Source organism: Amphiprion ocellaris, chromosome 3 (assembly GCF_022539595.1).
Source record: "Amphiprion ocellaris isolate individual 3 ecotype Okinawa chromosome 3, ASM2253959v1, whole genome shotgun sequence".
Lineage (NCBI taxonomy): Eukaryota > Metazoa > Chordata > Actinopteri > Pomacentridae > Amphiprion > Amphiprion ocellaris.
The window spans coordinates 21,627,232-21,639,435 of NC_072768.1; the positions used below are offsets into that span (position 1 = coordinate 21,627,232).

General features: G+C 40.6%; 1 protein-coding gene across 1 annotated transcript in view; it reads right to left on the reverse strand.

Moving 5' to 3' along the window:
• The window catches only part of pik3c2a (phosphatidylinositol-4-phosphate 3-kinase, catalytic subunit type 2 alpha), a 51,143-nt gene extending 39,527 nt beyond the window's left edge, over nucleotides 1–11,616 (reverse strand). Inside the window, exons 1-2 of the mRNA XM_023288273.3 lie at nucleotides 11,466–11,616; nucleotides 6,432–7,684 (exon numbers count right to left, since the gene is read on the reverse strand). Coding sequence (XP_023144041.2) covers nucleotides 6,432–7,598 — 1,167 coding nt within the window. The 5' untranslated portion in view covers nucleotides 7,599–7,684; nucleotides 11,466–11,616. The remainder of the gene's footprint in view (nucleotides 1–6,431; nucleotides 7,685–11,465) is intronic.
• Nucleotides 11,617–12,204: the final 588 nt, after the last annotated feature.

A 12,204-nucleotide genomic window follows, 5' to 3' on the forward strand; every position in this document is an offset into this window, starting at 1 on the left:
GGCGCCTCATCTCTCTGACAGCAGGCTTTTTTGCCTCCAGGAGGATTTTCCATAATCTGTCCACTGTTAGCACTACAGAGCAATGCTTGCATAAGTGAGCTCCAGTTTTGCTTGTTGTGTTGAATGCACACAAGGACATAGATGCATGTGCACGGGGGAAGCAATACATTGTTGTGCCAATGGTGTCACACTACTACACTGATCAATAGGTAGCAGCAACGCACAAAGGAATGCAGCAAAAATCCAGCTAATCACCCACATACAAGTATGTTTTGTATTCATGACAGTTCAAAGCTTTGTTTTGGAGCCAACAATCTAGACCAGTGTAGTAGTTCCATACAAAAAGGAGTTAATAAATTGATTTAAAATACAGCAAACAAAGAAACGTGAGAATAAGCAATATTTTTTATCAGTATGGTGGATGATGCTTTCCAATTCTCTTCAAGTAAATTATTTTTATTTTTAATTAGCAAACTTTTTTAGCTCATGATATCAAGTTGCTCACAAACTGAATCAAGACCACTTGGATTCAACTGTATAACTCCCAAAGGCTTTTCATGTTTGCTGCTGATACACTAGAGCAGACATTAAAAAAGGCCAGTCTTTATAGGGAGAACAGTGAGCTTGAGTAACTTTTTGTTTTCTCCAGTGGGACACAAACACACAGGGAAGCCTGACTAAACACCTGTGGCAGAGGTGAAAGGCCGACCACAGCTTCATCTGGCGGCTGCTGGTAATTCCATGCCCAGCATCAGTACCGAGTTACAGTACACATCCAGACATCAGAGAACTAATTACGTCTACGCCCGCCTAAGGAGAATAACCCCAGTCTGCCAAAACCAATCCTGCACCCAAATAGTCACTAGCAACTGTCGATGTCTGATCAGTCAACAAGTTCTGAGAAGCTACACAGCAACTTCTAAAATCCTAGTACAATGTGGCAGCCTAGATCAGAATGTAGCTGTATCAGAAGGGGAAAACTGTGTTTAAATATCGAGCTATATTTCACTCTCAACATGAAAGTAACCTGCAAGAGTCAACTTAGTGCAAGCACAAAGAACTACAGTCCAGGTTTCATTTTACAGTATTAATTCATTCAGGAAATACTAAGTGATGCTGTCATGCTGTTCCAGCAATTACAAAAGGGATATTGACTGATTTTAATGGATTGTGAATCTGCAGCTGCTCCCGTCAGCTAAAATGTTTTGGCTGCATATGCAAGCAAAGTTTTCTAAACACTTCAGTTTGGATTAACCTTTATCAAAACAACTAAGTGGCTCTGAGAAGCGTTGAGGGTTACATCAGAGGAACTAACTGCTGTGAAAACACTAATCTACTTCTTCTTTCAATAAGGAAGTGAGTGATGGCTATCCAACTCATACTTCCTGTGACAAAGTGAAATCCTTGCCTTAGACAACAATCATAAAGTAGAAACCGCAGTCATGTGTAGAGAAAGTTCTCCAAAACAATGCCCAATTCAACATATTCCCTTAACACTCGTTTGCAAGGTTTTTATTGTGTGTACTAGTATCTGCATTCTACCTGCTTGCTCACTGCATCTTCCACAATACTTCTCCTGTTTTCTGCCAGTAAACAAGGTCAAAGGTTAGGAGACACAGAGCTGTTTGCCCAGTGAGTCACATATTTAACTGGAATCCATGTCACACCCCTGCATTGCAGCATCTCCTAACCCTGCATTTGTCTGATGGGAGAAAATGTGGTGTGTGCTAAGTATGTTGCAGCATCTTGTACTAGTGCACAAGGTGCAATTAAACAACAACAAAAGAAAATGAGGCAGAGTCTGGAGTGGGACGGTGAGGAGGTGTGAGACATGCGGGGGGAAGAAAAGATTTGACTGTATTAAGTTTTTAAAAAGTACAGAGCATGCCAGCATTATGCAAGTTTCTGTTTCTCTCACATACATAGTGCTCTTGAATCACGCATATTCTGATAAGAATCAGCCAGCAGATAATTTTTAGGGAACAGTGCAAGAGCAAACAGGCATACACTTGCTCAACCAATCAGCAACAAAGTAATTCAGTGTGTTTTAACACGACGCCACAGAATCTGATCTAATCTCTCACACTGTTCATCATTAGCATTTATTACTGAAACTTCAGACTAATTTACGCTATAAACGATGTATTAAACCATAATAATTTCACCCAGTATACAATTTTACACCAACAAACATCCTTTGTGTTTTCATATACTTTCCAGCTCTCTGCAGAGTTCTGTTCAGTTTCTGACAGTTTATGCACGCATCTGAATCACGTGTGAGGTCAATTAATTTGAATGTGTCTCAAACCAGAAGTGGTGAAAGATGCATTAACATTTAGTGTTGCTCTGCAAACTGTAAGAGCAAGGTCTGAACAGGTGTTCGTGCGGTGAGGTGTGACGGCTGTGCTGAAGGCAGAGATATTTGTTGACTATCATTATGCTGAGATTATCACTAACCTATGGCTTTACTTCCAAAGGCAAAATCAAAGGTTTAGTAGTCGGGCAATGCAGGTTGACAATTCTTTGAGAACAATGGAAGATGTAAAGTGAAAAGGGTCTTAAGCATATACAATCTATAGTTACAAGTAAAAAACTGAGTGTGAAGACAAAAAGAGCAAGACATCAATATAGAGGCAGAGAGAGGAGAAGACAAAGGGATAAATAATAAAGAGCAAACAAAGACTTTAAGAAAGAGACATAAGGTTAAGGTGGTGTGTCAGAGAGAGGAAGAAGGGTAGACTTGACAGCAGATAGCTTGATTCTCTAAGCTCAAGCTCATTTGTTCCATTTTATACCCCTCTGCCCACACGACCACATCTTACAGTACATTCTTGCCAACAATAACAAGGCTTGGCAACTTCAGGCTGACTTACAGTCATCCAAACACTCATCTTGGAAATAACGGTAATGAAAAAAGAACTCATGTGACATATAACTGCAATTAAAACAAACAGTAAAATAATATACCGTAATCATGCCTCAGGGAGTGTCTGGTGACCTTTTCTGGTTTGAACAGTTCTCAAAACTGTGTGCTATTAAGTGGAGAAAATTTCTGCAAAGGTAGCGAGACTAGTTATGTGGTTTGTACAAACATATCAGCTTACACTTAGTCAACTTGCAACCACACACAACCCAAAGCTGCTGTGCTGATGAAGGTTTCATTAAGCTTTGAAAGGAAGGGTGCAGAGGTGTCTGATGTCTGGATGTGTGCTGTAATTCAACACCAGTGTCTCTGTGACAATCAGTCTACACACAGCCTGTATTGGTTAAATATGTCTGTTGTCATCACATATTTATTGATTCAAAGTTGTGGTAACAAAGTGGGTGATCTACATTGTAATATGTTAGATTGAGAATAGCATGCAGTTTCATATCAGCAGATTTTTAAAGCAAGTTACATTACCCTTATGTCCATGATTGCCTTTTGTCCTCTGAGTTTTGTTCTCTTATACAGCATATTAAAGCAGTGCTCTTTGATAACACTAATGGATCTTATTTTTCTGCAGTCTCTAACCACATTCTGTATTAATGCACTGCGAGGCATTAACAGACTTTTCAAATGAGTATGCATTTCCATACAATAGCACTAAACAATGATTAAGTAACTAAACGCAAGACAGATTCAGTTCCAAGATTAACTAAGTTCAAATAAGTGTCAAATGTCTGTAAGCTTATCTGATATATTCTGTAGTGAAAATGCAGGAAAACACTCCAAAACAATTTACCATCTCCAATCTAACTGCATGCTTTCAAAAATGCTTTGTAACAATGCAAATAATACAACATGTGTATGCAAGAACTATGTGCAAACACTGGTTTAAAGGAAAGCAAGACAACTATTTTCAAAGGAATTGAGGGTATTTTAGTCTTTCCTGGGGAAGAAGGCCAAAACTCGACAACACACTGCCCTCCACCAAGACGTGTAGAGGGCAGTGTGTTGAACTTACTGTCTCAAGAAAAAGAAAGCTTTCAGTGGTTTAGTAGCTGCTGTGTATAGTCACTGTGGTTTGAAGTCTAGTTTCATTATCATGTTCTTGCTTTTGTGCAGATCTAAGAGATATCCACCTCGCTGTTTTCCGACTGTCCTCTTTAACTGTGCTGTTATACTCTTTGTATTGAGCTACCATGTTTACAAACTTAAGACTTCAACCTACTGCTTCAAATCCATAAAATGTTCCTCCCACAAACTACGGGAAGACTTTATTGTCAAGCAGATCCTGAAAGTGTTGACTTTGTGCCTGCATCACAGGTTATAATCACAGCTGTTCAAAGTACAACACATGTATGAAAACTGAAATACAGCATGTCTTTCTACTGAGTCTAATGAGAAGGAAGCTGGCACAGAAACTCATGAGGCCGATTTGTTAGGTCATTCTGTTGCTGCTGTAGGGCACAGGGGACCTGTAAGGACTTGTTCCTGTTTATAAGAACATGGGCGCCGACTGCCAGCCGAGCAGATGGAACAAGAAGCGCAAGCAAACTCATAGCCCATCATAATGTCATACACACAAAGATCGTAGACACAGCGGATGCAGATAAAAAGTGAGAGTGTGAAGGGACATGTCTGAAGAACACTGAGCTAAAAAGGCTCAAGTTACACAACATGGTAGTCTCACCAGCAAGCACATGAACCTAGACATAACATACAGGCAAGAGTAAACAAGCACCATTTCATCCTTTCAAGGAAAAAGACATTCCTCAACCCTGAAAGACACAGCTGGGTGTACAGACTGGACAAGTTGTCTTTATGAGAGGTAAAGTATACGTCTGTAGAGTCCCACACATGGACTTAAAAGACAAAGTGGAGCAGAACATTGAAGCCTGTGGCAGGTCTTGTTTATAAGTTTTCCCACAAGATTTCTTTAATTTATTTTATTTTTTTTTACTTTCCCACACCATGATCTTTCTCAACACAATGTTCAAATTGTGTCAAATTTCCCAGTGGGCTGCAACCATGGGAAGTTCTGGAAGCCAGGGGTTGTACAGTGCTGTGGGGCTAATTATCACTTTGGTGTGAGAAACATGCCACGGTGACCAATTGTTTGGTCATGACACATCACAACACAATGAGCAGGAAGTGGACGTCTCAATAACCGTAACCAAAAAAAATGGACACAATGTTCAATAGAACAGCCTGTCACCACCTTAAATATCAAGATCAGTGGTTACACACTGTGGAGTTTTTGACTGCCGGTGGTAATTCAATACAATATTATAATGAGAGGGTCCAAGTGTTGTTATATTTTGTACTCTGACAGCACACACATGCCTCATTTCTACCGACTGCAGAGACAGGTCTCACCTCAGCCTCCCCCACGTAAACACGCTAGAGGAACTTTTTCAGTATCTGAAAAGCACTTCTAATGAAGCAGGAGGCAGGAGACTGACAGCTTCTGGTTAATCAGACTCCCAGATTCTGATGCATGATGACAAATTTACTTATCTGGTATGTGTCAGTATGGCTGTACTTCTCTACACTGAAAAGCCTTGTCTCATCTAACCATCTCAACTTAGAGCTACCAGCCAAATGACAGATGGTTGTTCAGTTTTAGTGAAGAAAAAATCTGCAGCAACAATATCCCATGCCATTTGCCCACAGCACTGCCCCAAATGAATGCTCTAAATATTCATTTCAAGAAATTAGATCACTCCTGACTTGCATGGCAAAATTAATCACAAAATGTGGTTGAGGGGAAATTGTGGGGTGAAACAGTGGCTAGCTAACCACGGCAAAACACTTAATTACAGGGAGGAGAAGTAAAAAGGATGCTTTGCTTGTGCTAGTGAATGAATGAGGCACATACTCGTTTGTAAGCAAGACGTTGATGGGTGTTTTCACTGAACAAGCATATCACTTGTCCTGACTAAACTTGACTCACACTCATGCTTTGAGAGCTGCAATTTTATTTCCCCATTAATTCTGCAGAAATATATGTATGCTGTCTACAGTGCTGGCATCTTAAAATGCCTAGTCTAGAAAAGAGGTATGTTTTGGGATGATAAATGACCAACACTGGGTAAGTACTGAGGTCGTTAGCCCATTGATTCGGCTATTTTGTTGTGTCCAACTCAGATATAATTGGCAGCGACCTGACGATAAAGACAAACAAGCCCACAACTGTCCTCAGATGCAGAATCAAATATGTTAAAATCCTGATCCCAAGTATTACTTTATATTATGTGACATTGCCATTTTGTAACTGCACCCTGCTCACTTCAAAACAGAGAACAGTGACAAAGTAGCAAAAATGACTGATCTTAGATGACCAGAAGTGCCCATTCATGTGGGAGATGTGTATCCACAGTAAAAAGGTGACAAATAATGCTTGTGCTATGACATGCCACAAGGCTACTCTGGAAAGGCCTCAAGAAATCTTAAAGCAAAACAACATTTTCATTTATAAAACATTTACATTTCACTGTGCTCCTACCTGATTGTTTGGTTTATGCTGGGAGGAGGTCCCTGGGATGTTGAGCGAGTGACTCCTCGTGACGGCGGCTCCTGTTGATGCTCTCCTGTGCTGTGACCGAACTGACAATGAAACTTTCCCCTCCAGTTTGGGGCTGCTGCTGCTACTACTGTTCCCTTCAGTCTCAAGCACCGCATCCCAAGGATCCCCTGCAGGAACTCCTGGTACTGTCTGCGCAGTACCTCCTGATGCCGGGGATGCTTCCTCATTCTCAGCTTTACGCTTTGTGAGTGGGTCTAGATCCAGCCAGTCAAAGCTCCTGATGTGAGGAGATTCCATCACTGCTGGCTGTTGGGGTGGTGGGTTGGGTGCCAGAGAGGCTGTGCCTGCTTGAGAGTAGTCTACTTCAGTGCTGGCCACTCTGCCATTCTTCAAGTATTCTGAGGTGCTGGCAATCTTGTCAAACAGTTTTGCCATCTCTGGGTCCACAGTTGGCTGTGGGAAGACCATTGCAGCAGCAGGCTGGATAGGAGTGAAGGTCATGAAGGACTGCTGCTGCGCTGGCAGTGCCATGAAGGGAGACATGGCAGGAGTGAAACCATTTTGAAATGTGCCTGGCTTAGGGAATGGAGCAGAGGGGAATAATGGGGCAGGCTGATGGGTGGGAGTGGACACATTGGAACTAGATGGGGTGGACAGAACAGGTGTCCACTGGCTGCTCTGGAAAGGAGAGGAGCTACAGACATGGCCTCCAGGGTAGGAAGCACTGAGGTTAAACCCCAGTAGTGATGAGGGGCGGGGCACTTTGCTGTTAGCCCCAAAGTTATCATCAAGTAGGAGCTTTTCAAGCTCCTCATTGGTCAGCTTGTCCACATCAATATCCCTGAACTTGTCCTGCTCTGCCTGTTTCTTGGTTTCTGGGAAGACAATGAGGTCCTTGTCGGGTCTGTTGGTAGAGGATGCAGGTTGAGGAGCAGTAGTGGTAGATTTAGATGGTTTTGGTTTGGAGGAGGATGAGGATGCTCCAGGGCTGGATGAGGGTGCTGAAGTTGAAAGAGTGTGTCTCTTCTCCCTTTGCAATTTCGCTAAAGCCTCTTCTTCCATGCGGAGGGCTTCCTCTTTACCCACAGTCCCCTTTGGCTGGGGGACATCCAGCTTAAACCCATTACCACTTGATATCTGGGCCATTCTGTCAAGTGGAAGGTGGCATGAGCATGACAGCTGACAGCTAAGTCAGTGTGGCCCAAAGAATTGTGGAGCAAGTCTTTAAACACCTAAAAAGAAAGGGAAAGAACATTTTTGATAAATGACTTTTAGAGGTGGTCAAACAGAGTCAAAGCAGGGGCTCAGGAGTCAGGATCAAACCATCAGCCATGCAATTACCACCCAAGGGTAATTGAATGGCTGATGTACATCCAAAACCATGCAAAGGCAACAAATGCCTGCATAGAATACAGTTTGTTTATTTGTAGTTCTTCAGTAAAAGTTTCCCTAGGCATTGTTGAGCATGATTTAATTGCTTATTGATCAACCACTGTTTGTCACATATGCACAGCCAATAATTACTTCTGCTTGATTTGGAGCCAAGGACATCAGTTAGGTCACATAACTGTGACAGGTTACACTACAAGCATCACATTTGAATTGACATTAGATCACAGCAAGCTCTGCTCTTTTCATGTACTTTTATGCTGTACACTTTGACATCACAAGGTGAACACTGCAATTGTTTAACCAAGCAGCCGGACGGACCACATACCATTAAAAAGAAAAGACTAGATCAAACAACTGCACAATATGATTTATAACAAGGAGGTGACATGACTCACCCCACTTATTGGCATGCAGGCAACTTCTGGGTCTGGGTGCTACTGTGCAAGACAGAAGCTAATTTATTTTCATAACTGATTAATTTGTCAATATTTTTTTCGACTAATCACTTAATCATTTTCTTTAGAAAGTATGAGAAATACACGGAAGATGCCCATCATGACCTCATCATCATACTACTTGTTTTTATCCATACAATCTCCATTCTTGATAATCAAAACTATTCATGGTAAGCCTACAACAACAGGAAGGAGCTGGTAGTGTCCCACGTCTACAACATGAGAAAAACATTGCTGCAAAGAGTGTTCTGTGATCCTAAAATGACACAGCGTCTACTCAAAGCAACCATTCATCGGACGATCACAGCCCCAGGGTTGAGTGAGTTCCTTCTCTCCCCAGGCGTCACCGGCCTCTCCTGAGCTTCCCCTCCCATTGTGGTGGAGAAGGCTGGCTGTGCTGGGGTTCAGGCTAGCCTAACACTATTGTGCAGCTGAGGAATTTGGCATGCTAAACAGCCCAACGGGCCTCTCTCTCTCTTCTTCTGGCTTTGTTTCATTCTGTTAGCATTATGTTAGCACCATGGCCCAAGATTGTCTTATCAGCTGTGTGAACACCAACGGGCAGCGACAATGTGGCTGCATTCATTAAGCATTTTACTAGGAGAGCTGAGTGCCAACTTTGCCAAGAACACTGCTTGGGGAAACTAAATGCAGACAAAAAGTCATCATCCTTGGGTGCATGCTGTCCCTGATGGCTAAAATGTCTGCAGAAGTCATGTGCTCTGACAAAAGATCTGTGCATTACTAATTTTTGCACCCAGCAAGAATGCAAGCTCTGACAGATTGCAGCTTTGTATTTAAATGCCTGTTTATAAGGATATAAATCAAAGGGTGAGTGCCCTTTCACTGCCAAAAGTGAGAGCACTGAGCACTAAACAGTAGCTACTTCCTGATTCTTAATATAAACACTGAGTTAATCTGAGAAACTGCTAATATGATCGAAATTGGCTTTAGTCTTGGTTTTCTCAACTATTCTGCACAATAAGTTATTGCAGATTGGGAAATTTAATTCCAATTCAAGTTAGACTCGGACCCTTTGAGGAGAAAAACTGAGGAGATTCAACAAGAGTGATCCAGAATCAAGAAAGCCATATGTTAAAGTCCATATATGGCAAGACAAGACATACAAGAAAAGAAAACGCCACTTAGGAAGAAAAGATGGCTGATACCCTGGAACTCTAAATACTCAATTCAACATTTGAGCATGACCATAGCACTGTCAAAGTGTTCAGAAGATAAAAACTACTCTAGCCACGCACCTGAAGTGAAAATTCTTACTTAAGTGAAAAGGTTTATGGATACAAAAGTCACCATTAATGGAATCACACAAGAGTGTGGAGAATTCTCTGATCCTTTTGCATGATGGTTTGACAAAACAACCATTATATTTTTAAACCCTACACATACAATTTACTTTCATTTGTCCTTTAAGTATCTTTATCTTGCAGTACTGTGGAAATTCTTAATAAGCTTCTGTATCCACTGAAGGTCCTTTTAGGGCTGCATCTGTTTATTAGATAAAAAGTCTCTGTAATATAAGTATAATTATACCATCTATGAACACAACTTTACACACATTATTACCTTCTGAAACTAGAGAACATCCTGTAGAGTTTATAGTATTGCTTGAATGGTTTGAACAAGGCTTGGCTGCAAAGCGTGGCCTAAGGTTGCACTCATATTTTCAGTTCATACCTAATGAAAAAAAGTGCAAAAGCTAGCAAAACACGGAGCAGCTGATTAAAGTACAGCGAAACATTTTTACAAAGGAAAATAAGTAACCAGGTCCTAAATATAGATGTGTAAGTTATATTTGGTGGCTCTCAAGAAAAGGAAATACAATAAGACTTCTTTTTCTGTGCCAGGCTGTCTCCCAAAACACTGTCTGTAAAGAGAAATAAATGACTGATAGGCGCATTGGAGCACCAGAGAACTAAAATGCCCCATGTTGCCCACTTGGCCAGAATCTGACCAAATAAACTGTACAAATGCAAAATTGTGCTTACCCTTATAACTACTGAATCCTCCATCTGCATTCACAAATGCACACAAAACAATAAAAGGTCCAAATTTATCCTGTCTTTTAAAATATAGGACCTTTAGTTGAACACTGGATTACACATTGACAGACGAGCAGCAGAACATGCAATTACTGCTCATATTCAGCTCCTGTTCAGATTGTATTATTACAGTGTTCAGAACAGAGTGTGAGTGTCTTCTCTAGTTAGCTGTATTCTAAGGAGGACTCAAGGTTAATATTCAGACTATACAATGTTAATGCTATCTGTAATCATGTGTTTTATGAAATTGTATTGTCCCCTTTCAAATAAACTAAATTGAAATTGAAACCTCCACTTTTCCTGGGATAAGTGTTGAGAGAACACCATGTTTCATTTGCTCACAAGCGGTGTTAGCTAACTTCAATCTTGCTCTCAGCCCATATTGTACTTTTTTGTAAAAAAAAAAAAAAATAAATAAAAAAAATGGAAGACAATAAGAATATAATGGATGGAAACATGTGTGTCATAACACAATCAACTAACGCTGAAAAACAAGCCTTTTAGCCTTCAAAACACATTATTTGTACACAGCTCAGCTAGCTAGCTAACCCCTCGGCTGATGCTCACCTGACACCAAGTGATGTGTATTGTCAATAAGTATTTAACGTTTGCTGTTTTAACACTGTGCACATTTTAAAATAAAGGCTTTACTGTTGGCAATACGAGATAACAGTGACTTATAACAAATATAAGTAAGAAAGTTGCAAATTAACCCAGCTAGGCCGATGAAATGTCTCTTCTTAATACTTCGAGAGCTGGTTTTTGGAACTTTAACTTTGTTGGATGCTAAGTTAGCCGCTAAACCTGCTAAAACTGAGCGAACAATAAGCGAACGTACCGTTCACACAAACATTAAACCGACTAAATTCAGCTCAACAACGATCATTTACACGGCTGCTCACTACTTGGTAGGACACTGATTTAATAATTTAAAAGTACCCAGACAACTGCTCTGGTCCTGCCAACTACCCACAACAAGGAAGAAACGCAGCTTTTCTCAAACGGCAAACGCTCGGGAACGACGAAACCACAACAGCGGATTTCAGGCGACTCCGAGCTGAAACTTTTACCCGCAGACATGCACTGTAAAACGGGTTACTCCTCACCTTTCAGCGGTGCGGCGTTTGGAGCCATTTTTCCTGCAGCTGCATTTTTCCATCCACTTGCAAAGAGGAGACGTCAGTTCCTGCTGAGGTGGTTGCTGGAGGTTTGGTTGGACACAGTTGGATAATGTTCCTGCTCGGCTGGATGCGTTTGAGGTCGGTTCACCGGGAGAGCAGCGCCGCCGTGTGGAGCACAGCGGCCGGTGTCCCCATAAATCACGCTGTGAACTGTGACGGATGTGCAGTAGTTGGATGCAGCATAACAACATTACAACACTGCAATAAAAATGCTTTTAGATTACACCAGTAACGATAATATGAAAACACTATCTAATGGACATTGATGTGTCATTCAAATGTATTAGTTTTCAACACATTTAAAGAGCATTTTGCTGATTTCTGCTTATTTAACAGAGAATTTTGACCCAACTTGGTTTTTATATATTAAGTAATTTATAATAATAATAATAATAATAATAATAATAATAATAATAATAATAATAATAATAATAATAATAATAATAATAATAATAATAATAATAATAATAATAATAAATCTATGGATGATAATTCTGAGCATAAATATGGTATTTTATTGATATGATCATGGCACTGGTTGCATTATATTATGTTTTAGTTTAGAAGCCAGTGGTTTAATATATAATATATACTGCCAGGTTGTTATTGAAAATGACAAATAATTTACCTGGTTAAATAAAGGTTAAACAAAACATAAAATAAA